The following is a 27,448-nucleotide window of genomic DNA, read 5'->3' on the forward strand; positions in this document are numbered from 1 at the left end:
ATCACAAGTCGGAAGTAGACGACCGTATAAATAAATAAAAAAACGAACCAGTGAATGACTAGTGTGTGTTGTTCATTAAATATCCAACCACTGCCGTGAATATTAAGGATCAGAATGATCCTTTACTAGAAACTCACGTGAGCCGGGAACTCAGGCAGAACACATTAATTTGCTTGTCTGTAACATTGCTGTATTGTGATATTGCTCATGAAAACTGAATGGACTTCAGCGCTTGTTCCAGTTTTCAGCTCACTGAAGCAAGTGCAGCAATATAATTGCTGGATTAGAGCCAAATATATAATAATATAGCACATCCATTGTACAGCAGTACAATTAAAATCTTGCTCTATAATTGCATCATCGTAATTATTACCTTCGCAAATGAGGTTGTCACCTATACCGCCAAATGGTAGGCTGGCCGGTTGGAAGGATTACGTGAAAACCAAAAGGGCAGTTTCCCGTGAAATTCAGACAGACTGAGCATGGGGCAGAACAAATCCATTAAACTTTGGATCGTGGTAATGGATGGATCCAGAATTGTCTTTCCATGTTCCTTAACGATGCCGAGAAGGTCATTTTTCAACATTTCTCTTCAACTTTACGGCAGGCTGGTGCCAACAGATTGTTTCGTCTTGGCATAAGGTGCTATGACCCATTCCTGTTGACTGATTTATTTGCATGAACAAAAACATTCTCTAATTAAGTGCTTCTTCGGCTCTTCAGCCAACTCTCGCGTCCAAAATGATTAGCCACTGCTGCAGCCACAGTAGAGCGTCATCATTCAGTGAAGACTGCCATATGTCAACCCTGTTAACAGACTGAAATCTCAACAGCCATCTACCTTCAACAGAGGCCTACTAAGCAAGCAATTACAACTGTGATTTATGCCATAAAAACAACAAAGTAGGAAGTAATGATCTACCAAAGAAGAATAAATCCTGAAAGGTAAGAGTAAAGTGTGTCAAAAATAAATGTGAACTGGCTTCAGACAGTAGTATAACAAGAAAAATAGTGATTCAACGCATACATAATATGCCATTTTTTGTGTGATTAACATCAATGTGTAATTTAAAGTACGGTAGATGTCAATGCTCTCACCAGCATCTTTTATAAGTAACTGAACGGGGTCCTCCACATTGGTTGGACCTGTAGAGACAAACAACCAGGGTGTAAATGGCTGCATTTGGATGATAACAGTCACAAGAATGTGTGTTACAGTTTACGTTCAAGCATTCTCCAAAAATGAAAGGACAAGCAGGGTTTGGTAACAGTAAAGCCAGTAACCACAATTTAAGATAGCTGAACACTTAAAATATGCCTCCAAAGAATAAGTCTCATCTCGGTCATTCATCTGGTCTGTTCTTTCATTTTTTATTAGCCATGGAGTCCCCAAGTCTCAATCGATAGCTGGCTGGCTGTTCAACCACAGAATTACCTAATCTGGCATCATCTTTGCTCTGGAAGAACTCGTTTCAACTTTTGACTTGCTTTGTAGAAAGCGCTTGAGAGAAAAGCTGAACTGGACTAAATAATTTCTTGAACTGTGGCACTAATTGAGCCATAGAGGAAGAACGTAGTACCGGTACCGTAAATAATGTAAGTTCATATTGGGCATACTGTGATTGTTTAAACAGTGGAGTGAAAGTGTTTTTTAATCATTTCAAATGTATATATTACATTCTTACTTCTTTTCTTTCAAGGAATGCGGATTTATATAACGTGAAATAGAAAGGAAAGTATGAAGAAAATCCTAATTTAGATAAAACATTTCAGAACAGCCCATCAACCAAATGTCAAAAAATTATGTTGAGGGAGAAGGGGGGCAGTCGCCATTACGGGATGTTTAATTCCTAATTTTTGCTTTAAGAATGAGCCGAGTAGAGTACGCTAGAGGTATGTTATACTTCCTGTATTGAGATTTAACTGACCCTGGAGATTCTGAACCATTTCCAGCAGCACCGGCGTCAGCGTCTGGCTGTAGTTGTGGAAGATATCCAGGAACAACACTTCGGTACAAGGCTAAAACAAATGGGCACACCAGAGGAAACAGTTAATTGGTGGAATAGATGGTCGTACACTGTGATAAAGAGTCACCACATTCATTTGTTTTTCTCCCGCTATCAACAGCATTTCCTGTTCAGCAGCCTGCTCTGTTGTTTGGCACTGAGTGCTGTTGAGAGGAAATACCAAGGGAATAAATTACATTAGTTCATGCTCTCTGAAAACAAAAAATGGATGCACACACAAATGGGCATGTGTACAAAAACACATGAACTTTCTACCACCCACTTTCTGCTGTTGATTGGTCATTGGGTTTACCTGTCACAAAAAAGCCAATAGAAAATCAGATACCATAAAGTAAGTCAAATCATGGATGTGCTACAGGTTGCGTACACGTGTCTGAAAGGTCAAGCAACAGATAAAAATAATCTAAACAGCCAATCCAGCTCAAGTATTTTATTATGTTGGGATGATATAAGCAGGAGGGCATATTGATAGGCTAAGACTATATACAGTATAAGCTGTATATGATGATTCCTGGGAATTCTAAATTCTGCAGTAAAAAAAAAGCTTCGCTAATTCAAAGATTCCTTTAAAAGAAAGAAATTCAGTTATGTCACATTTAAATCCACATTCCTATCATTTCAGCTAACTTCACATCAAATGCTGTTATTGTCTTTCAGAAAAATGCTAGGAGTGTTTACGCTGGATAAAACAGAGATGTTTAAAATTACAGTAATACCTCGACATACGAGCGCTTTGAAATATGAGCGTTCCAAGATACGAGCCAGCCCGCAGGGAATATTTTGCTTTGAGATACGAGCATAAATTTGAGTAACAGGAGTGCAAGTATCTGACTGAGAACCTACAGACATACCACACAGGATCACTTTGTGAGTTCCTGTTTCTCCACTCTCAGGTAATTAAGGACAATACATCAGGATCATTTCAGGACATGAATTTCTGTCCTTACGTACCCTTAGACTGTATTTCCAAGAGTCACCACCCGTTTCTTCGACAGCTAGAAGGAGAGAGGAAATAATGCATGATCATGTCAATAATGCATAAGCTTCAAACAACTGTTACAGTTTGCTGAATATTCTATCAATACCGGTATTGCTTACATATCACATTTCAAGAGAACTTCATTAGAGCAATGTTGAATTAAAATCAATATGATTAAATGATTTCACCAACAAAGCAATTCAATATAAACTCAAATCTGACCAAGTATGAGCCGCATGAACTATAAATCTGGCCCACGGTCATCACTCTGGCCTCCCCAAGAACATGCCTGTCCACCCCACAGGTCTGCATGTGCAGATAAGTCTGGATATTTGGATTCAGCCCATGCGTCTGGGGATGTGCCATTACCAAAGCCCTCAGGATCCTCTTCCCACATTGCCAGCTCTTCCTCGGTTAGCAGGAAATAGTGTGAGACAAGACGGCGTCCAATCTCTGTCAATGTCGGGTGTGAGAAAAATGTTGCCTTGATCTTGTGAGCCTCTAGACTCTCTGGTTTACTGTCTGGGGGACAGGAGATGGAGGAGAATTAAAATGAATAAACAGAGAATTAAGTAAAGAAAGATACCGTGTTGTCCTTTAATCCATCAAGAAAGTTTACTGTAATGAACAATCCACAGATATTTGCACTGCTCTACTCTGTTTGTACTTGCACTGTACTTCCTAGTGGTTTATTCATAATGGCTCGAACATCAATATCAAAAGTACAACACGGATCCATTATAAAGGATTTTATTAGAAAACTAGGCCCCATATTCTAAAGGATACTATTAATGTATTTATGCAAATGAAAGATTAAAGCAAGAAATTAATTAAACATTTTCCTTGGCCTACATGCTAATATTAAATTTAAATGACATGCTTCTATAGTTTGAAGGAAGACAGACCTCTTCTCTTGTGCTCATGTTTATTTCAAGTTCAAATATGGATGAATATCAATTCAAAAGAACAAAAACATACAGACCAGACTTCCAGTCTTATATTCAAACCTCTGCTACACCTGCAGCCTCAGACCCCAGTGTCAGTACTAAGGGCCAGCTCTGATGGCGTCATACACACATGGGTCTTCTTGTCTGCCTGTCTATGTGACTGACAGCACTGGTTTAATAAATAAGTCAGATGGCTGCTCTGCACTGAGCGGTCTCTGTCAAGGTACAGCTATACCTGCAGCCATTTAAATTTACAACTAGAAATTGAGGATCCCATTTGGAAAATCAAATGGCATTGGGACTCAAACATAAAAAATAAAAAAAGCTATTAAAACAAGAACCACAAAAACGTGGCCAAGTAACAACTGATGAGGTGAAAAGATCTTCAATAGAGTGCCCCAAAGACCAAACTAGCTGGCAGAACAAAGACTGAGTGCTCTGATCCACAGCTAATGAAGCACTGGAGGCCTCCGGCCGTGAAATAAACATGAGCCTTGTTCAGGTCCAGTGATGCAGACATTATTTGTTTCTTTAAAAGGGTGTCAATTATTAGCCTTAAAAAACTAGAGGTATTTTCTGCTAACATCAAAATTGCAGAGCAAAAATTGAGATTCAATGCTCTACCCTTCATTTGAACTTTTTTTTTTCTTTTTACCTCATCCATGCCTGAAATTCCTATCTTTTATGTGCATTATATTTTCATCAGTGCATTCTTGCTACTCTTTTCAGAAACCCATGTACCCTACCCTCAATGTTTTTGGCGGGTTTGTAGGCATCGTTCTTTACGATCATCTTGATGAGGTTCATGCATTGAACAATGAAGCGTTCGAAGGTCACTCCTTCCCCTGCAGGAGTGAAAACATAGCTGACAGCAAATTCCAAGGACCGCTGGATTAGGGGTATGAATGTACACGGGTGGTACTCCAAAAAATCCAGCAACTAGAATGAAAGAAGTGCAGAGGAGGATTTCCATGAGCAAAGAAGAAAGATGTAAACAAAAACATTTTTAGGAATTAAAATTAGCCTGCAAAGCAAGCACAATGTACAAAATTACAGACCAAAAAATTGAATGTTTTTTTTTTTTATACAACAGACAAGTAAACTCACAACTTTAGTGAAGAGTATGATAGTCTTCTCCAGCTTTTCTCGGCATGTGCTGTGTGGACCAAACTCGCGACCTGGATAACAAAACAATCAAACTACACTGTTAATTTAAACTTCTTCTCAATAACAATCATGGCCTGCGGCAAAAAAAATAAGCACTTTAATGGAAGTAGTTTGACAGTGCAAAATTGCTCAAGAATTATATTGCAGTCCATTTCCCAGCTTCCTGCTGCAGCAGTTTAAATAAATAGCATTCCAATTTCAAACCCTGTAGCCTTCATTATGTACTTAAATGCAAAACAGGGTCAAGGCAAAAACACCTAAATTAAACTTTAACAGATGCAGTATACTTAACACACACCCTCCACTAGCATTAAACATCAATAGCTTCCATCACCCTCGCCATCAGTTGTCAATATGTTGGCAATTAGCTATTCAATTTAAATCACAGTAATTAGTTTGCACACCAGTATGCCACTAATGTGATTTAGTAGCAAATAATTATGAAACACTTTGCTTTAAAGTTTAATTGTCAGTGCAAATAATTACAAAAAAACACTCTTAATGTGAAGCGAGGTGAATCTTCTTCTGGCTATAGCTTCTAATAGACAGATATACCTGTGGTATCAATCGTCTATGCAAACTACACAAGAAATAAAGCACTTGGCATTACATAAAATATAAAACTATTCTTTGACAGTAATGAGAATACCATATTGATGGAATAGCACTTTAGAGATACATGATTTTCAAAAAGAAATGTCTAATGCTTGAGCATTCACAAGTCAGCGGTGTCTTAGTGAAAATGGTGTCACTGTGGTTTCACAGCAGAATGAAATCACCAACTTTCAAGTATTAAGCATATGTCCCCATAAAAAGGCACCGAGCATCAGACCCCATGAGGAACAACTGTCATTTGTTGATAATGAGATTTTAAAATGAGGTGCAGTTGATTCAGAAAAACCTTATCAGTATTACATGGAACATTAGATCAGAAATTATCTTCTCGTCTTGTCTAGTTAGGATGCACTTTATGTGATATTCAAACGAATGCGGGGGGGAAGATTGAAAGAACTGAAAGATGCATAGAAAAATAATTATATTGCGAATTGAAGTACGATGACAAACTTTCCATCTTCCTCCCTTCCGTTTGAAGGTCAAATGCCCACTCCACCTTGGTTCACTGTCAAAGTCCCAAGGGCCCCTTTACAAGCATTGGTGTAGAAAATAAAGTACAGTCATAAAAGACAAAAAAAAAAAACTCTCGCTGTGTTGTACATTCTGACTCCATAAAATCCTGTAAGGATACTCGGACCACTAAAGATCTCCCATGCAGTTTACTTCCTTGACAACCTCATCGGTGGAGTGGTCAAACATCATCGTCTGGGTTTTCATCCAATCATTTGTGAAAGGCTCGAGCCACTACTTCCCATTTCCTTCCTTTTATACACATTAGATTCGATCAACAAGTATGTGGAACTGATTAAAAAGGTGGAATGGCTCAACATATCTTCCTTTTTTCAGCGCTTGAACCGGTCTGGGGGTGAAGTCGATCAGAAGACCATTTAATTTACTCGACTTTGTGTCCGTGCAGTTAGCAGCTTGTCAACACAAATTCTAGAACCCAATGAAATATTTTACAGGGGTTAAAAATACATTTCTGAAGATTTTCCTCACTGGTTTCACCGTTCGTGGAAGAGATGTGGACTGAAGAGCATGGTTTCAGTACTGTAGCGGCTGACACGAACAGACAGATGAACTTCGTTAAGGACAAACATCTAACGGGACGAAGAAATGTCCGAAAGGCACCACTTCATATTGGCCACCTTATCACGCTGTGCAGAGCCGATATCTCTCCACAGCCCAAATGTGAGCTGCTTTGCCATTTACCATATCTGTAAGGCCCAAACAAAACCAGGACCCTGACCCTGTCTATTGCCATTGGCAGAGTAAATATTGAATTGGCTAGTGGCGGCTGATAGTTCACTAGATAATTTTTGCTAACATGGTAGCTCATTGAGACCTAATTCCCCCGCACTCGGGATTTTTATGATCAAGCTCTAAAGAGAACAGAAAGCACCGCTGAATACCAAGATTACACCGTGAACATGAGCTAAAACAGCACCGGCCTGGCTGGCTGTCACTCATTGGGGATTTCTACAGCAGGAACATCCCCAAGGGTAAAAAACAAATCGTTCAAGGAACTATGGACTAAAGTATTGTACCCTACAAGGAGTAGTACATTCGAAGAGTACAGAAAATACATGTTCAGCCTTACTCATTGTTTGAACGCCTACAGCAACTTAGGAACCATACTGATTTGAGAACCAGAAATAAAGCTTAATGTCAGAGTATATGTCAATATGAGGTCAAGCACACTTTCATGAGAGTAATTAACTGTATCGAGAGATTATTTAATAACACTCTAACCGTTTTACTGCTTGGATTTTATGTTCTAGCCTTCTAGTGCAGAATGAGTCCGCCATAAAAGGTTTTTCAGATGACACATTTTATGGTGTATTTAACCTGTCCTCTCATGATCTGACATCTACAGACCAATATTTAAGTAATAATTAAGGGAGCATAAACTTCCCTATTAATTTGATACTTGGATCTATAACAAAGCCAGGGATTTTGGTATTAAATATATAGGGCTGTGCCATAGGGATCCATAGCATGTGTTCGCTAAACCACTGGTGATTGTGTTTGTTTACTGAAAGTAGCAAAATGCGGACCAGATTCAGTACAGTAAGACAGAAAAGTACTCACAGCGTTCCAAGAACTGTTTTAGTCTTTCAAAGACTGCATTCAGGAAACTCTGAAAAGGAGATCAGGAGAGGGTGAGGTAAAGTTCCGTCTTTCTGACATTTGTGCAGCTGAATTATTAATGATTTCTTCATCAGAATTGCCTAGAAGCAGCTTTATTATCAAGGGCGTAACTTTCCTATTTGGGTGTGCATGTGCGTGCTGTGGCACATTTCCGTCTGTAAAGGAGTATGAATAAAAGTGCCAGCCACAGAGAATGAAAAATAACAATGTACCAGTAGCTTAGATGCAGCTTATCAAATAAAACTAGGTGACAGATGGAGATGTAATTTGTTTAGTTCGGTACTAATGTCCAACCACAAGGTCAACAGCAGGTTACTAAATTACTTATTTCAGAGAGAATCCTGCAGTCCAAATCAGAAATCTAACATGTAAATGTATTTAAAATGAAATTTCATCAACATATACTTTTCATTTTTCAGCATCACCAATGCTTAAGCAAATTCTGACATTCTTGACTTGATCAACATCACCTGGTCTGATCAAGTCATAAGAGAGCTTGGTATACCTCGAAACCATCATGGGACAAAAGTTCAAGAAATAAATGATGACATCAGTGTGAAATTGAGTTGCTGCATAAATGATGTTTCTAAAGTAGGCAGAGACAAAGAAAGCCACAGGTTTGCTTTCGTGTACAAGATTACTCATTCACAAAGAACAAAAACAAAAGAATCGACCGGTCAAACTTGAACAAGTCCAGTGGATTCTTCGTTTTTGCTCTTTGTGATTTACCTCGACATGGATGACTGAGAACCGACAGACAAGATTACTCAAGACAATGAGTAATCCTGTGGTCAAAATGTCAAATAAGTGTTAACTATGCCTTCCAGGTATTAATTAAGAAACAAATATTGAACAAATACAACCCCTGACTGAAACACTAGAATCTATTTGGATAAGCATTTTTATTATCAAGCACAAGAGGCTTTCTACTTCACTGATGATTCTATTCCCGATGTAAGTTCACTGCAGGCTTCATTTCTATAGTGCCTTTGAAACTGAATTAACATGAAGTAGTTTTAGCCACAGCTTTTAGGAAACAAGCTAGACTCGCTGGAATCATTGTTCTCTGTTAACAGCATCAAATGAATAATAAAATTAATGAGAAGTAGAAAAACTTAAGACACTGACAGCTATGACATCTAAAGATGAAATATTAACTCCAAACAATTACACCTGCTCTCTGAAGTGGAGTGAGGGCTGAAGGCTAATGATAATTTCATGTGACTATTTCAACCATAACACTACCTCTAGCCTGAAAACTAAAAACAGTCATTAGTGGAATAACAGAGCACTGTAAACAGAATGGATTCTGTCATAAATGATAGATTCACCATGTAAATTTCAAAATCAAAATGATTAATTATGCTAAGCAAAACTGCCAAAGCGGCATCTTGAAATTGCAGATTTGGTTTAACCAAGTAAATAAAACCTGCAAATATACTTGTTTTCATTTCGGTTTACCAGAATAAATCCATCACATCATAATTCACTGTTTGGAGTATAGAATCAATACACTTCAAAAAGTGATTTTGGTGATGATCAAGAAGAAATCCTGGATTCTGAATCACTTTGGAATTTTTGTTTTTGACATTGCAGTCAATGGAGCGTCAAAAATTGTTCCTCAGTATCTCGGTTAATGATTGACCAATGTTTATGGAATTTGACAGTCATGTAGGGTGGGGATTTCTGTCTTACCAGATATGATCCAGAATGAGAAATAAAATGACATTTTAACATTGAAAACTCCATTTACAGATTAAGAAATCTGCTAAAAATACACATCAACTCACTTTTACTTTCCCTAATTGGTGTATAAAGATACCAAGAACAAATTAGAACCGTTTTGGTGGTGATCCAGATCACCATGTGGATGGTGCAAATCCAATCAAGAGGGAAATGAGCTGCTTGGCAGAGGTCTGTGCTCTTTGTGTAATTTTCTAATTTTAACATTACTTTCTCCTGTTATTTCACGGAATGTGGTTAAAAAAAAACTTGATCAGAATCTAAAAGTTCAAAGAACAAAGACATTTTGTGCAAATGAGTCCATTAACTCTGAACCATGGAATAAGCAACACCATATGCAAACAAGAGGTTAAGACATTTAACCAAAGAGCTTTAAAATAAATAAACATTTTACTTTCAAAGGCTTGGACTTCCTTAACATTTGGCAATTTGAAGGACTCGAGACTCTTTGAACCGAGACAAAGCTTCAAACACTTTCAATCTCCGTGGCCTTCTGAATTCACACTGCCTCAGACATAATATCCGCTCTTCCATAATAGCAGCCGTTGTTTAATTAACATAACACTTGTAACACTCACCATGAGTTCCATATTTTGTTGTGGCTCTTGAAATCCATGGACCGTCAACTTGCGAAGTACTGCGAGAGGCAGACAGGAAATCAACAGTCAGCATGGAGGATCGTGCTTCACCGCAAACCAAAGCTCGTCATTAACTATACATTGATTGCATTGTCAATACATGAAAACCTGGTTAAACACGTTATATGAACACAGTTACTTCACTTGTAATTAATAAATCACTGCACCATTTATTAATGCTGTCGTGTCGTGTGCACCTTTAAGCGAAAGCAGCGTCCTCTCCAACGAGCTGAGCGCTGTGGCCTCGTCTCTGGCATAGATTTGCTGCAGGAAACAGTCGGTGTGATGGCTCCACAGGGAGCACGCAAAGCTGTAGATGCCCAGCGCCAGCTGCCAACGCACAAATAGATAAACAGCACAATGATAAAAATTATAACGGCTCAGTGACCGCATTCAGCAAAAGGCATGAGGTGTTTCTGATCAAAACATTGAATTTATCACATTGAGTGGCGTAAAACAGATATTCACAGCCTCTTACTCTAGTGACAATACAAATACAAAAGCACTTTAACATAATATATCGTATTTTCCAGACTATAAGCCACTACTATTTTTTTCTGTGCGTCTACTTCACGGATTTTTACTGTAGATACTACAGAGGGAGCCTCACAGAAATAAAGACCAGCATCTGATTTACTTTTTTCATAAATACTCAATTTGGCCCAATTGAGGCTGAACTCTCGCTAATAATTTTGGAAATATTTTTTTTAAATGTCCCATTTACAAGCAATAATAATAAACTTATCAGCCTGCCTAGGATCAGAATCCGCACCCCATGCCCTGTGCATGACAACACACTGAAAGCTCCGTGATAGCGTGTGCCAGTCACAAGCATCCAAAACACATCACACCTGCTGAGCAACATCAAACTGACAATGACATATTATACATCACATCTCATTAGATGATCTATTACAAGAAAGGCTTGTTCGGCAAGGCGGGGGGTGAGGCTTTGCAAATCCTTGATTCAATTCACAGAGCCAGATTACAATCTGTATCATGAACTCAGCTGGATCGCTGCATTGAAAACCATCACTGAAGAGCACAGTAAGACGTACAAGTAAGGATTTTCACACTTGAAAAAATAATTCAAAGCACAAACTTATTTTGTCCCTGAAAAAGGAGTATATCTCCACATCATGGTAACTTAATAAACAGTGGACAGGCCGCCCAACAGACTCCCTTGATAATGAACTTGAAGAGGCGCGTTTGGTTTTTTTAAAGTTAGCCAAACAAAGGGAAGCTGTGACTTACTTTGTTGGCTGCTGGTGAATGGGGAAGCCATCTGACTTCCAGTTAATAGCGTTTGTGAATTGTTTCTAATTCAAGGGAGAATTCCAATGCATCCGAAAATCAATTATGTTCACCTCAACGCTCAAGTTATGCAGTCGCAGTTAATCTGTGTGTCGGTTCCATTTCACAAGTGCAGTTGGGTACGATGGAGACAACAATTTCAAGAAGTGCAAACCACTTCCATCATCTGAAGGCTGATTCCTGATTCCAGTGGGTGGAAACAAAAGCCATCCAAGGAAAAAGTTCATTTCACTTTACAATCTGTTTATGAATATCAATCTCGTGGGGATATTGCCCCCCGATTGCTTTTCAAAAGCACAGAGCCAGACACTGCTTACTATAAGCCTGAGTCATCTCTAAACAAACTGCATGTTTAAGAGCCGAAAAAGAAAATGAGCATCAACATCAACAATCAGTTGAGAGAGGGCTCGACATGCCGACTGCATGTTGAGACGCAATTTAGACGAATGGCCAGGATTGACGTTTTTTTGAAACTGTGGCTTTCGTGCCGCTATGAAATGAAAAAAGATCATGTGCCATTACGCTGGCTTTTTCATGCGGCCCCCCAGCCTGTGACTAAACAAGCAGAGGGGAAGTCTTATCAGAAGAAACAGACAGCAAGCACAGCAAGGACAAGTGTAGCGGTGCATGCTGAAGATTAATAACAAACGTGAACAATACACGCAGCTACGTAAATGAAGGGTTTCAAATCTATGACGCCGTCCTACAGTCAGATTTTACACTACTAAATAGACAAATGGGGGCACTGGAACTGGAATGAACAGCGTTGCATTGCCTTTTGTTGTCATAGAGAAGAGGGCATTGCACGGGCCATTTATTGCATCATTTAAAAACTGCACTGTTTAATGGGCTCAGACTGCAATTGTTCCTCACAATGCCGAAGGGCACACAATTTGACACAGAGGGTGCCTCTGCGTGATGCCAACTATTTGATCTCAGTCACCACGGGTATGGTTCTGTCACGCTCTCTAACATGATGATCTGTTTGATCATCTTATTTCCTTCAGATCTAACCCTCGTGTTTGTAAATTACTTCCATCTCAGGTTGTATAACTCTTTGAAGCAGTTGGAGCAAGCAGCTGTAAAGGCCCAGCAATCCTGTCCAATTAAATGGACCACTTTAAAATGACCATTTCCACTTCTTTGTCTGCCTTGTCCATTGTCCGTTTCTGCCACAGTTGGTGGTGTGAAAGTTGCTGACAATGCAGATTGTAATATGATTGCCTGAAGGTCCATGCCGCACAATATCCAAGTGTGTCCTCTCTATGCCCGAATGCAAACAAGTTGATCATGCTTCAAGTCAAGTCATGGATAAAGGATGCTACTACTACTACTACTACTACTACTACGACTACTGATGGACACAAATCACAGGGAATGTTCATAAACTTCATCTTTCACATGCCTCATATGGCAGCTAAACAGCATCTCCTTCAGGCTAAAACTGAACAACCTTAATCTCAAAAAACAATATTTCTGCTTTGTGATATTCAAAAAGGACTGAGTAAAAAGGTAAGATGACAAAGTCGGGGGGGGGGGGGGCAGAAAAGAGAAAGGTAGGTGGCAGCAAAGTTCAACACGGTGAAACAATGGACTTACATCTTGGAAAAGCCGGCGGTCCTGTGCCAGACGTTTGGACGCTAGGGTTTTCGTGACATGGTGGAAGGTGAGCAGTACTCTGTGCTGCTGGAGCCCATCCTGACCCTTCACGGACTCAAGCAGAATGGGAATGAGCTCTGGCCATTGTCTGGGGCAATCCAGACGGGCCACCTTGGCTATCAGTACTGCAATCTGGGTTGCTATCTGTTGGAAAAACAGAGAGAGAAAATAAAAAGGGCCACGGGCAAAAGCATTAACCCAGCAGAAGGTGGTTTGGAGGAAGGGGATTTTACAGCATCTAGAACTTAACAAATGACTTTAAATAAGTATTTGGATGACATATCGCACAGATCATTGTGTATAAAATATTGTATTTCCATCTCTTGTTAAACATCTAAATTACAAAGCCTGCAACCGATGCACGGCTCTATGTGTATAATGTGTGACCTCGTTTCCTTAACATCGTTAGCGGATAACCAGCGGTACATTCACTCTGAACTTACAGAACCAAGTTAATTAAGACTTAATTCAGCCATCAAAATCTCCATTGCCCGAACATTTAAAGCGTGCATCTGCTGATTAATTTAAAGGGGAAGGAACCTGCTCATATATCAAACAAAAGCACACCAATGATGAAAAGCAGTTTTGGATTCTAAATATCTTGGCGGGGGGGGGTGAAAACATTTTCATAATCTCAGAAAAACACAAAGTCAGTGTGGTGTAACAAGCGGTAATTTCTTTTCTCATGCTAAATCCTTTCTTTCCTGTGTGTCCGTTACACCACATGTGCCATCTCTCGCTAGCTCTCATTACAGCTACAATCTTGCTGAAGCATGGTGACCCTGGTTTTACGCTGGCACCGTGGCTGCTTCCGGCCCGTCGTGAACAGTTCGTATTAATCACACTCAGAGCAGTCGTTTGTTTGGCGATGGTGAAACAAGTCGGGCCATGGAGCAGTCTAACCTTTGAGCAGAATCTGCTTTTACAAACCACGCAAGCACCGATGATCAGCTGGAGCTGGTGGCGTTTTCTTTTGTTCCATGATGCAACTTGCTCACTCATTTTAAAATCTTGCCAACTTAAATTAAGAGATGCATTGACAATCAGAGAGGGTCAAGCCAGCTGCATTTTATTTGCTAGAGACTAGAATAAATTCTGCCAACTTTATTTCCCTCTTCCTCTGGGATGAGATGACTTTGTTTGGAACAGCTGGTCTGATTTTGAAAACCCTAACCCTACCCATTTACTTCACATCAGCTGTCTTACCACCCATCTCTAATTAGAAACACTATGCACCTGTTTTATTTTTTCTCCTTTACACTTGAATGCACAAAATCTAGCAAACACAACCTCTTTAAGAATCCATGTGCAAATTACACAAATACAGTTTGACATTGATGCAGGCACAACTACAGTGGAGAGGAATCGTTATCTCTAACGGCACATCAATAATTTCATTCATGAAACTTTCCAAAAGCACATCCCGACTACTATGCAATGCAATGTAGTATTTTCATTATAACTTGCTCTATAACCAAGTATAGAGAGTGTTTTACAATTAAAATTGTAATTCCCCAAGAAACGGATTCATTAACTTGCAATTTTGGGCTATTTTGATTATAAATACAATTTAATCTTGATGTCAGCAAATGCAGAAATAGTGCTCAATATGATGGGTGACCCGATTTCAAGCATATTTAAAGCTTTTGCGATATTTTCATACTTTAAAGTCATCAGTCTAAAAAAAAGCAAAGAGAATGTTCATTTTACATGAAATGGACTAATTAATCAATATCAGGAAATAGTGCATCCGACTTCTTCCCACTGACCTGATTTACAGGCTCATTGAAGTTTGTAATGAGACCAGCACGCAATGATGTCTTCTCCTCTTCTGATAAAGCACTGCAAACAAACCGACCAGAAAGATCAAGAATCAAGAAATGTTTATTGTCATTCAAACACGCTCATGAAAGAACGACTCAGGTCCCAGCTCGAGGCGCACAACAAACAGTCACCAAAACAGAGACACATTCATTCAACGCAAACACTCATTCATTCAACATTCAAAATTGAGCCAAGGGGCCGAGAAAGAGTGAAGAGCAACACAAAATGTTTACTTACTCATGATACACAAAACACTGTGTGCAACTAACAAAGGACATTTCCCAATAATTATGCATACTAGACTTGTTCAGAATATTAGAAAGACATATCAGTGAATCACCCTTTTTAAGCATTGCCAGTGTGTGTGTGTGTTAGATGGAGTGGCGGAGTGTTTGATGTGAGGAATGAATCCTGCTGTAACCTTGAGCAGAAATACGAGATATGGGTGCAAGGCAAATCACTGGGTGGGGGTGTGAATTATTGAAAGAAGATTTACCACACACACACACACACACAAACCTTTTGGGATTCTGGGATGAAACTAAGCTTTATAGAAGCATGATTTGGATATCAAACGTTGCATTAACATAATGTATAAGTGTATACTTAAACCACATTTTGGGTTAGTAAGCAAAAGTAGCCGCAGAATCTGATGACTGAACAAACAAGGAAATCAAAGCAGTGGTTGGGGACCAAAACTAGATCTGTCTGATACAAGTAACTGAATTGTTTATATATTAAAAAGAAGATGAACTGCAGTTTATGTATGACTGATGGATAGTAAGGAAGGTTAAGATGCAGCGAGTGATGATTTATTATGCTACAGGTCCTATTTTAAGTACAAAAACACACACAAGTATACAACAATGTAATTAAGAACATATATTCAGACAACAGGTAGAGCCTGGGTTATAGTATTTATTCACTTTGGTCTTTGGGAGGCAGAATTCACAACATAAAAGAATGGCATTATATATACACGCGTTAAAAAAAAACTACTGCCCACCATTAAAAACTATGAAGACCGTGCTACTTTGTGCGACCAGACGACGGTGGCGCAGTGGTCGAGAGGGTCGTCCTATGATCGAGAGGTTGGTGGTTCGATTCCCGGCTCAGGCACATGTGTGCACTGTCAAGACACTTCACCCACGTCGCCTGGGCGCCTGCGCACGCGGCGACCGGCAGCAGACTACAGTCAGACTGTAACTGCTGTAAACCAAATTGCCCTCCGAGGGACAAATCAGTAAACAGTATTTATCATCCACAATATATTGATATTTATTTTTATTTGACATATCAAAAACAAACGCACGAGGGTAAAACTCCATTATCCTTTCAGTGGAGAATTTAAAGAGGAAAAAAAACGTAAATGGTTTCCACATTCAAGCTACTTGTCGGCGGAGTTTTTAAAATGTTCAGCATTTTACATTACTGGATTCTCGTGGTGGAATACAAAATCTAGAAATCAGCTGTGTGACAATACCGTAAATCACAGGAATGATAAGAAACTGCATTAAAATGTGATGTCATGCCAACTGCTCTGCTCTGTGTATGTGGGGTACAGTGACACCACATGCATTGTGCTGTCCCACGCCGTATCTACCTCCTAGATTAATGACATTGGGCCAAGGTAAATCAGATAAACAACCCAAAGACCAAACCCCTTACACAGCACTGTGGCAAATGAAATTCAGTTTACTGCTGAAATGAATAAAAACTTCAGTAAAAAGCACGAAATTTAGAAAGAAGAGAATAGCAATGATTTGAGGTGGGCAAAAAGAATGGCCACGGAGTGCTGAGGCAGAACTAATTACATCCAGACGACTACTGTCCCAAAGATTTCAGAGCAAAAGTTCAATTCAAAAACCATCTCGACAGGCGGCCAAGGACAGGCTGTGGGGATATGAATACTCAAAGCCGACGTACCAGCCAGTCAAAAGGAGTCACAAAAGAAGGAATTGAGCACAAAACCAGAGCATAATGATATTAATAATCAGGATGAAAGTTAAAAAAGAAGTGGAAAGCTGTGGAAGATTATCGCCAGAACTGGTTTAAAAAAAGGCACCTGTGAAAATGAAGCGAATAGAAAAATTCCTACGAAACTGGAAAAGGTCAAAAATGAACAGGAGGATAAGAAAACAATGACAGTGCTAGCAATGTAGAGCAGATACTTACTGGGGTGCTGCTCTCCTCCAGTACCGGTCAATGCCATTCTTGAAGTAGAGCACCGCCAGCCACCGGACGTTCACATCTAGCGTGTGATTATTGAAGATATTCTACAATACAAAAAAAACAAAAACAAGGTGCATCCTTAATTTGCCATGATAGGAAAACAAGTCACCACCGACTCTTTGCATCCACACTTATGTGAAATCATGCACTTCTGGGTCAAAGCAAAGACATTTGGAGAGAATTTCATGAAGAAACGGTTCTTTCTAATGCTGGAAGGAGTGCAGTGATGACGGATCTCATGATGGGTGGGCAGAAAACATCAAGGCATAGCTCCCCTAATCCCTCGGGTGACATCCTCCTCTTTCAGGTGATTGCCAGTGGACTGCAGCGGTTGGGGGGGGGGGGGGGGGGGGGGGTATAGATGAAGCAATTCATCAGAAGGTCTTGGAGATGGGAACATCTGATTTGCTCGAAGCACAACCCAAGGATATTGGAGTGAGTGACTTCTCGATCGGTGCTGTTCCCCAGGCTCGATTTAAAACCAACAGCTATTGCAGTGCTACTTACAACAATCCCCTCCACAACATGAGTCATCGTTTCTAAAATGAACCATCAAGAACCGGGAAGACAGACAAGCACTCTGATGCATCCTTTCCAAAGCCTCAGACTGCAATAACAGAATGCATTGGGGAGGGGGGGGGGGGGGGGGTAAGATAAGGTAGTGTGACATTTAAAAAGGAGACAGAGGAATTCTTTCTCCCTCTCTCTGGATAAACGTCTTCCACAGTCCACACTAGCTGGAATGTTGAATGCTGCTGATAGCGGTCACTGTGGAGAGCCGATTGGACATTTTGCAGATGGATACACTAGTGGCCAATCAGCATTAATGTGACTGATGATAGACAGAGATATCATGTGAGGCCTGAGGAGACTCCATTCCCGCGGTGTACTTTTTATAGTGCTGATTTGACCCCTGGGTAAAACTAAAAAAGGGAATCCTGCCAACGTTTTGCACCACCACATTTCTAAGTAACCCAAAATATATCTACAAAGATATACCTGGACAAAAACAGGAAATGTTATGGTTTGGTATCGCCCTTCATCGCCGTGTATTCATGATGAAAATACACAAAATAGTACACTTCCCATTGAATGGAATAGGTGCTTGTACTTGGCCAGGCAGAACACATCCTTAGCCAATTTCTCACACAGACATGAACGTGAAATCTATCTTCTTGCGAAAGCCATACCCAGCCAGTAAATCCAAACAGGCTTAGTGATGAATATACATCAAACGCTAAGAGCTGGTCAGAGAGGAATGACTGCACATAAATATTTGTAGAATTCTTCCACTAACTCGTGGGGCACAACTGATCTGAGACTTGAAAAATGGAGGTATTTTATGTACCGGTATTTCTTTAAGACCAAGACCTCTGTCTATACTACACAATCTTACGATTTGCTGTTTCTTAATCTATTATTGTTAGTCAGAATGAAATATATTAACTCCTACTAGAAATTATAAAGCAATGCCTCCTGTATTTGTTTGAATTGAGTTACTTACCTACTAATGCACTGCTTGCCCTGACTTTATTCAAAACACAGAACATCATTAATATTCATAGTCATTGAGGTTTTAGCAGGTTTCGCTCCAACATATTTATCAGAAATATTTCATGTCATCCCCTCACCAAAAGGACAGAGTAGAATCCCGGTTGGGTCTCCCACTGTCGGAGCTGCTCCTCTGCAGGCTTCAGGACAGCCGTGTCCTGGCTAGCAGCCTGGGTTAAGGTCTGCAGCACCACGGAACTGGCACCCTCCATATCCGCGCCTGGATATGACTACAGGAAGATATGATATGGGCAGGAAGAAACGGACAAGGGTCATTGACAAAGAATGAGCTGCAGATAAAAAAAAAAAACATTTAAGTTTATCGGCAAAGAAATAAGAAAAGAAGAACATTGTTTAGAATTAACTTTTGCCCTGGATTTCTATGACCAATGAAGCAGCAGTAAAATCATTGCCAAACATAACAACAAAGAAATGTCCTTCCAACTACAGAAAAGCAACAAGCGTGTAGCTACATGTAGCGTTAGCTTCACAGGTCCAGACGTGTTCTCCCAATTGCTAAACAAGTGAAATTAAATCCTTCCTTATGGAGGAGCTTCGCCCAGAGAGGTTTGGTGAATACCAGGATAACGTCTCTCATGTGAGCCAACATCTCACAAGTGTGAAACACAAGAACTACAAAACAAATTCATCATGCGTCTAGTCAATAACACCACCGACATAAGACAGATCTCCTTTCACGAATCAGTGAGCTGATCTTAATAGAGAATGTCTTCAGCCCAGCAACCGGCTATTTGGAGAAAGTGTCACCTGCGAGGCCAGCGGAGGATATGTTAGTGAGGAAGCCACTAAGCAAGGCTGCCATCTACAGCCCACACAGAACTCTTCAGCAGAATGGCCCAGTGCGTGTTTCTGTTTTACAATGTGCTTTCTGGCCCTCACAAAAATAGAACGCAGCCGCACTTTGGCCATGACTGCTGCTGCATCATTGACAAGGATAGATTCTGCTCATAGACAGTCTTTTAATTATTAATTCAGAACATAATCGATACGAAAACTATTAAGTCACTTAAGTCTGTTATCAGGCTTAATAGAACCAACAACTGTTGGTTGTCAATTCATGTGACGCGTTCAGGTTTACAAGCAGTAATCTTGTGCTCCTTTTATTTATTTACATTTTAAATAAAATGAACAGCACCTCAATCGCAAGGTTTTTGTCATCGACTTCAAACCAGTAGTGTCACAGTAATTGATGTCACGATCGGGAGGCAAAATCCGATTCCGATCGAGTCTGCAAGCACCTGATCGGGCCCGCTTTCCGATCACGTGATCGGATCACCCCTACTTTTAAAACATTTATCAGCCTTTTCTTACGCTTCAATCCACCAACCTTCACTACAAAAACCACACGTTTTTGTGCAAGACACAAAAACTGCTTAAACTTAATTCGAAATAGCAACTGGGTATTTCATGAAACCAAAGCTCAAGGGTATGTACCTTTAAGCAAGCTAAATTAGAGCAAGAGATAACAGGCATGCCTCCTTAGTCCTCGCCACACTTTGACCTTACAGTCCTCGTGTCACAGGCAGAATCTGGACTGATCGCTGAACATAATGTTCCACTCAGGCAGCTGATTGTCAGCACCCGGGGGGTACCAGCAGCGCAAAACAAATGACAATAGCGACGGCAAAGGAAAGCTGTTTCGCCATTGGCAGAGAGGGTTTGGCACATTTTTCATGGGTGCGAGCCACATACTCAGCCCTGCTGCTCATCACTATAGTGCATGTTTCTCACAAATGTAGTACGATTTTAAAAAAGGGAAATATACAGGCTTTCCAAACTTATAAGATGTATTGCCAAGAAGCATTGTGACAATAATCAAAAACAATTGTCTTTAAAAAAATTAGAACGAGAGAGAGAGAGAGAGCTTTGCCTCTGGAATGGGCTTGGATTAGCATCAGCTTCTGGTGATGCTTGTCATAAGGAGTCAAATAATTGTACAACTGTAATAGTCAGTGACAGTAGCAGTCTATGTTATATTTGAGGAAAATACTGGCAGTATCTCTCATCTAAACTGATAGTATTTAGATGTGGATACTGTTAACAACAAATACCTATTTTATTTTGTCACCAAATCTGCCATAAAATAGGGTATGAGCATTTTTTTGCTTCCAACTGTAGCTAACGTTATGTAATTCTTAGCCTACTTCCCTTAATGCTAAGACTAGAGGCGTTAACTATAGTCCCGAAACCAATACTTATGATTATCAGACCAAAATCAAGGCATCCTCTGCGTGGCCTGAACGCAGTAAACGAACGCACTCCGTGCGGCGACGGGCCTTTTCACTGCACAGACACCTTGTTGCGGTGATTTATTTTAAAACCATGAAATGCTGACGTGCGATAATAAACAAGCTCATGAAATTAGATTGTTCTTAAGAGTAGAGAACCAAAACAAGCTCAACATTCAGGGATCGAAGGGAGCAGCAAATGCACCGTCAAGGCTGCATTCAAGAACATAAATTAACTCCCACAAAACACGCTGCTTCAGTGAGCATCTCTGCAACACGTTCACTCAAAAACGGGCTGAAAGAAACGTGCGGAAAAACCAAAACCGTCGATATCCAGAACACTCAAGCTACATTTGGGCTAGCCAACAAGCTAAACTTATTCAACGGGAAGCCATTGGCCGACACTATCCTGGGAGCGCAGTAACAAGAGTAATAATAATAGTCTCAACAATAAATTAAATCAGACTCACGTGAAAGACAGAGGGTAGCAAAAAGAAAACAACACCTCCCTGTATCAGCGGCCACCAAGCCTCTGGGAAACACGCTCCCGAGAATGGCGCGAGCAACACGGCTGGCGCGCCGTGATGACGTGTGAGACTTTGCAGGCGTGCGCCCCCGCCCGTCGCCCTCGACAACGCTGCTGTCAGTCGGTCAAGCAGCCAAAGTTAAATGACTCTGACAGCGTGAAATCTCTAGTCCACCATAAATTCTGCGTTCAAGCCACTAGTCATCGTGTAAACGGAGTTTCGTTCTGTGCTTGCAGTGTAACATTTTTTTATTTTTATCATTTCAATGACAATAAAAGATCATCTTAAAATAAAATTTTAGTCAGAGGTTTATGTCCCTATAGGTCATCTTTATTCAAATAAGTTTAGGTGCAGAGCTAACAGGGAAGTGCAAATGTTTTGGCATGAGGTCCAGGAGACAAATTGTTGATTTAGATTAAATGAATAGAAGAATATGAGAAGTTATTGATATTCCAGTGTAATTCGCGCATTCTTTGGTTCAAGAGGTATCTGAAGAATGAACAAAGTATTTGACCTAACTTCTTTGTACAACTGCACCTGTTAAGATACAGGATTTTAGATGATGCTTGTGAACGTGGTCGCACATTTTAAAATATGAAAAATTATAATGAAAGTTTCAGTTCTTAAAAGAGTCCCGAGTTCCAACTTGTTAGATATTGTCAAACAGCTGCAAACATGTCTTACTCGGAACCTCAGTAGCTGAACGGCGTTATTCTTCGATACAACATGCACCGCATGTTTCTGCATGCTAGTTGGAGGTAGAGTAAGAGCCTGCATGTGTGTGTGAGTCTGTGTTGAAATGGGAGTGTCCTCTGGTACAGCTAATCCCTCTTTCTGTCATTCTTTATTTCTAGTGAAAAACTGTTGAGGAGACGCCGAGAGACAGAAATTTGTTTTGTGCCAGACAGGCATGGATTCAATGGAATTGTTCTTCATTTCTCTTGGTACTGCGGTTGTTGTTTACTTTGCAGGGAAACTGCTGCTTTTCAGTAGGATGTTGTTTCCAAAAATATGCTTTCCAGTGTCAAAGTCCTTTTTTACCTCTATGGGAGAGTGGGCAGGTGAGATTTGTGTCCATGTACTGTTTGTCCATGTGTGTGTGTGGACTGTAATGTGTGCTACATTAGGCCATAAGTGGCTAATGAAACAATGAATAACCCTATGACTTTGAATGATGTCACAAATAGCATTAGCCACGCTGAGAATAAATTATGTGTTTTTATATAGCACAACACAAATGTGTGTGCTAATATAATTATTATTGATGTATAAGTAAGTATAACTAATAAGCTTGGATCTCCATAAATGCATGACGACCATTTAGTAACTGCAAGCACGGCGTTCCAAACTTCCTGTTACTTCATACTTTTAACTGCTGACAAGAATGGACTTGATCTCTTTGATCTTAGAGTCACTTATTCATACCTATCGATTTAGCGCTTTAAATATTTTGCCATTTAAATGAACAGAACATTGAGTCCGTGTTAATCTACAGAAGGTTCTCTGCCAGCCAGTGAAGTTATGATGCAATAAAAATTATTGTATAGCAAAGGGAGGCAAATTAGTGTCACTGGTGTCAGAGCTACATCAAGCTGTTGACTTTCGAACCTTTTCTGCTCGCCTTTAGAAAATGATGCTCTCGTGTTGTTTTCAGGTTGACATGATGAATTAATGATGGCCGGTTGTACTAACGCTTCAGCTGCTGCCGACAAAACCGTGCAGCCATGTGAACTTGAGAACTGTCTTTCAATGTTAATATAATTGGGGGCGCATGCTGGCGCTAAAAAGATGGTGGCTCAGTAATTAGACACACACACACACACACACACACACACACACACACACACACACACACATTCTTCCGCAGGTCCCAGAAAAGTTTCATCAACCTACAAAAAAAATCATCATTTGGCATCTTCTGAAGAGGTTATTCAGGTTCCCACAGACATAAAAGGGGCCTTATAAAAAAGCAGAATATACTGGGCTGATTTGTCCTTTCTTTCCAAAGTCCACTCTCATTCCATTCCAGCACAGTGGAGCAAAACAGCCATTAGAGAACAGTGTGTTCTCGCTTGTATAAACCCTGTCCCTCAATGTTCATTTCTGCACCCTGACACTTTGAAACTACATCTGCACAGACGGAGTCGCCCACAATTCTGTCTTTTCCATTTTCCTGAGGAAAGAAACTGGTTTGTGGGTCAACTGAGGTAAAAACAATAATAAAAGAATTCGATTTTGTAATTTCTATGAGTGCATGTCTGAATTACATTTAATTTGTAGAAATACCTGTCAGGATTTATTTTGTTACATGTCATTTCTTTTATGTTAAATTTTATATTAAATTCTGTGAAATTAATAATATTGATGGTGCAAATTGAATTGATATTTTTACTGCATGTTCAGCATCACTGCAACTGCTTCATGATCAGCTCCAAACTGCTTCAGAGCATGCAGGAGGTTGCTTGTTGGTTATTGTAACTTCCATCCACAACCTACCACCTCAACACAAACGAGGGTTGTTGTAGGACTATTGATTTGTGCTTTCTGATCTCACAAACTTTGTGTTGCTGAACGCCCAGCACTAATAATCATCTTCCAGAGACACAAATCATGTTACAGCTTTTCAGAGAAATGAATGAAAAGCAGACATCCTGTTCATTCTGTCACCAGGCAAAAATAAAGGCATGAGCACACACCGAAATATTAAATTGCTGCTTGCGTTTGAGCTTCACTTAGCCTTAAATGTCAAACCAGGCAGGGCCTAATATCGTTGCCCATCATATTTATAATTGTGAAGATTACTTACAAACAAGCAGTTCCCGTTTGTCCCAACAAATTCTTTATCGGAACTGTGGAACACGCCGTACAGGCTTGTAAGGACAGGATGGGTTGGGCACGGTGTAAACAAACACAAACACAAACACAATGCAGGGATTTGTCCGACAGCAGAGCAGAGGGAATGGTGTGATTGATTCATCCTGCCCTTTGTGTTTGAAAGAGAAGGTGATGAAGGAAAGTGTAACACAAACCTCTGCATCCATCTTTTAGTGGTGACGGGTGCGTCAGAAGGAATAGGGAGAGCATATGCATTTGCGGTAAGTGTGACTGTTTAAATCGCTCATTTCGTGTCTGTTTGAACTTTACACTTGGCATGTAGTAAAACCAAAGTGAGATCATAGTCAACGGTAAATCACTAGCTACATCAAGACTGTATGTGAAGTCCTGTCCAGCTCTCTCTCTCTGCAGGTTATATATATATATTTTTGACTTGATGCACATCTGCTAATCCCTGTCTGTGGCGATTTTCCCAACAACCACTGCTGCTCTCGGCTCAGCTGGCTGAGCAAGGAATGAACATCGTACTCATGAGTAGAACCAAAGTGAAAATGGAACAGGTGGCCAAAGAAATAAGTAAAACAAATGTTTTTATTTTTTTACCTATTGCAAAATTGATTTAACACAAATATTTGTTTTATCATTGTCAGATTCCTCAATATTCAATAAACTACTCACCCCATTTTTCCATTTCTCTTAGGCATTGCTACAGGGAAGAAGGTGAAGGTCATAGTAACAGATTTCATAAAGGAAAATGTCTTCAGCGATATTGAGAATCAGCTTAAAGAACTCAACATTGGGGTTTTAGGTTGGATTTTTTTACAGAACATATGAACACAAGTGAACATGTTTATAGGATATACAATACCTTTCTCCTTTGAAAATGAATCTTTTTCTCTTCTACCCCAGTCAATAATGTTGGCATGTTGCCCAACATGATCCCCTGTAAATTCCTTGAGTCTGCAGATCTGGATCAGGTCAGTTCCCCTGTGTTTACACTGAGAGTTATTCCCTGCCACCCGAAAGTCAGTGGAAGAGCGTGAAACCACTGGCAAGCATTGTTGATGCATCATCTACATGAATGTACATGTGCAAACTCAAGCATGTGCATGCAATAGAACACACACACACACACATACATACACACACACGGAAGAGAGAGGTAGAGAAAAGAGGAAGGAAGCTATCCCTGTTTTAAAAACTAAATTGCACCCACCTTGTCCATTCTCTTAAATAGCACAAAAGATCTAAAGTGTTTTCATGTTGTTGTTTCTTTCAGACAATTATAAAGGTGATAAACTGCAATATCAAAACTATGGCAAAGGTAAGAGAGTGTTTGTATAATGAACTCTGGTTTGTAATTAATGTTTATCGGACAATGGTCAGATAAATTATACCATTCATTCGGAATTCATTGATTGACTTTATCATCTTCCAGATGTGCAAAATAATCCTTCCAGGAATGAAGAATAGGTTTGCTACCCTTATTGTCCTACTGTAATAGGATTTTGTTTTGTTTTTTAAAATCACAACATGGCGATTCCTATTTAGATTCTAGCCAAAGGTGTAAAACCACAAATGTCTTCCTTGTGCTGTTGCAGGGGGAAAGGGGCAATTGTGAACATCTCATCTGGGATCGCCTCCATTCCATTCCCCATGTACACCCTGTATGCTGCCAGTAAGGTAAATACAGCACCGTGCACACCTCCAAGTCGCAGCACGTAGTCATTCAGGTTCTAATTTGTCTCCATGCAGGTGTTTGTAGAAAGATTTTCTCAAAGTCTTCAGGCTGAGTACAAAAGTAAAGGGATTATTATACAGGTACTCTAATATTCCTAAGTCTCCATCTCAAGATCTGTGAGACGAAGAGGAGCGAAGGACTTTGCAGTGATTGTCTGAACTCATCTTGTTTTCTTAGGTTGTGGCTCCATTTGGAGTCTCCACTCGAATGACAGCTTATCAGGAAACCAACATGGTGACTCTGACCCCAGAAGACTTTGTGAAAAGCTCCCTGCAGTTCATCAGAGCTGGAGATAAGACGTACGGCAGCATCTGTTATATAGTTTTGGTAAGAGTCAGCGGCACAACCGTCTGAAGGGAAAGAATAATGAGCGGTTACATGGACGAGACAAATTTTCCCTGTGTGTGTGTGTGTGTGTGTGTTTCCGTTCAGGGTTGGTTGCTGCAGACCATCCCCCTGAAGCTTCTCTATGCGGAGCCCATGCTGTGCAGCATACAAGACTATGTCAAGAAGAAAGTCGCACAGAAGAAGTGCAGCTTTTGAAAACAGTGAACAGCAATGTAAAACTGTTTGGCTTGAATATTTAATACTGTAAATAAATTATAATTGCGGAAATGCTGATTCCAAACCAAGCTATTATTACTTTTTGTACAGTTGTATGTTTCTTTTCTATTTTGTACTGCATTACGGGAAAGCTTTATTTTGCTCAACTCTGGATGTCGGTATGCTTTTCTTTTTTTCACATACAGAATTTAAAGGTCCCATATTATGAAAAACTCACTTTTCCCATGTTTCTACACTATTATGGTGTTTTTGGGTCCTTATCAACCCCAAAACTGCTAAATAAACCATCCAGGCAATCCTTTGTAGTTTGCGTAGGTCTGTAATCACCTCCTGAAACAAAAACCAAATGTCTTTTAGAGCTTCTTTGCAAAGGAGAAAGGCCAACTGAGGAGGAAGAAGAGGAGCCGATGAAGAAAGCTTCTTTTCACAGACAAACCACGAGTCATACTGAGTACACAGGTAAATCTACAGCCGACTCAGCACAATGTCCGCTCTGCCTTAATGAGGGTTGAGACAAAAGATAGGTCAGAGCGACCTGAAGGATTTGTGTGTGGCCTGGCTGAAAAGGCTAAAGTTGATCCTTACCTGTGCAAAAGAATTATAGACAAACTATATCTGTATCAAACTGTCAGAAAATTGATCAGGGCAGTTATTTAAAATAATAAATACAAGTTTTTATTAATAT

General features: G+C 40.0%; 2 protein-coding genes across 2 annotated transcripts in view; one reads left to right on the forward strand and one right to left on the reverse strand.

Annotated features, from left to right (window-relative positions):
- Positions 1-19,059, reverse strand: part of LOC137914467 (importin-11-like) — a 59,546-nt gene extending 40,487 nt beyond the window's left edge. Inside the window, exons 1-13 of the mRNA XM_068758004.1 lie at positions 18,928-19,059; positions 17,240-17,340; positions 15,010-15,082; positions 13,181-13,384; positions 10,465-10,597; positions 10,208-10,266; positions 7,827-7,875; positions 5,061-5,131; positions 4,700-4,892; positions 3,376-3,528; positions 2,979-3,022; positions 1,929-2,019; positions 1,099-1,146 (exon numbers count right to left, since the gene is read on the reverse strand). Coding sequence (XP_068614105.1) covers positions 1,099-1,146; positions 1,929-2,019; positions 2,979-3,022; positions 3,376-3,528; positions 4,700-4,892; positions 5,061-5,131; positions 7,827-7,875; positions 10,208-10,266; positions 10,465-10,597; positions 13,181-13,384; positions 15,010-15,082; positions 17,240-17,340; positions 18,928-19,059 — 1,351 coding nt within the window. The remainder of the gene's footprint in view (positions 1-1,098; positions 1,147-1,928; positions 2,020-2,978; positions 3,023-3,375; positions 3,529-4,699; positions 4,893-5,060; positions 5,132-7,826; positions 7,876-10,207; positions 10,267-10,464; positions 10,598-13,180; positions 13,385-15,009; positions 15,083-17,239; positions 17,341-18,927) is intronic.
- Positions 19,060-22,533: 3,474 nt separating this feature from the next.
- Positions 22,534-27,203, forward strand: LOC137914476 (17-beta-hydroxysteroid dehydrogenase type 3-like). The gene is made up of 12 exons (XM_068758013.1): positions 22,534-22,684; positions 24,672-24,718; positions 24,959-25,034; positions 25,159-25,266; positions 25,368-25,435; positions 25,738-25,782; positions 25,897-25,931; positions 26,060-26,141; positions 26,214-26,279; positions 26,377-26,526; positions 26,632-26,759; positions 27,121-27,203. The coding sequence occupies exons 1-11, from the start codon at positions 22,534-22,536 to the stop codon at positions 26,740-26,742; spliced, it is 939 nt and encodes a 312-aa protein (XP_068614114.1). The 3' UTR covers positions 26,743-26,759; positions 27,121-27,203.
- The last annotated feature ends 245 nt before the right edge of the window (positions 27,204-27,448 follow it).

Source organism: Brachionichthys hirsutus, unplaced genomic scaffold, assembly GCF_040956055.1.
Source record: "Brachionichthys hirsutus isolate HB-005 unplaced genomic scaffold, CSIRO-AGI_Bhir_v1 contig_694, whole genome shotgun sequence".
NCBI lineage: Eukaryota > Metazoa > Chordata > Actinopteri > Lophiiformes > Brachionichthyidae > Brachionichthys > Brachionichthys hirsutus.

What these genes read in the sequence shown, in the direction of transcription:
- LOC137914476 (XM_068758013.1), top strand. Translation starts at nt 22,534, where the DNA reads ATGGATTCAATGGAATTGTTCTTCATTTCTCTTGGTACTGCGGTTGTT. An exon ending in ACAGGTGGCCAAAGAAATAA is followed by an intron (nt 25,035 to 25,158) that starts GTAAAACAAATG and finishes CATTTCTCTTAG; the next exon opens with GCATTGCTACAGGGAAGAAG. An exon ending in ATATCAAAACTATGGCAAAG is followed by an intron (nt 25,783 to 25,896) that starts GTAAGAGAGTGT and finishes ATCATCTTCCAG; the next exon opens with ATGTGCAAAATAATCCTTCC.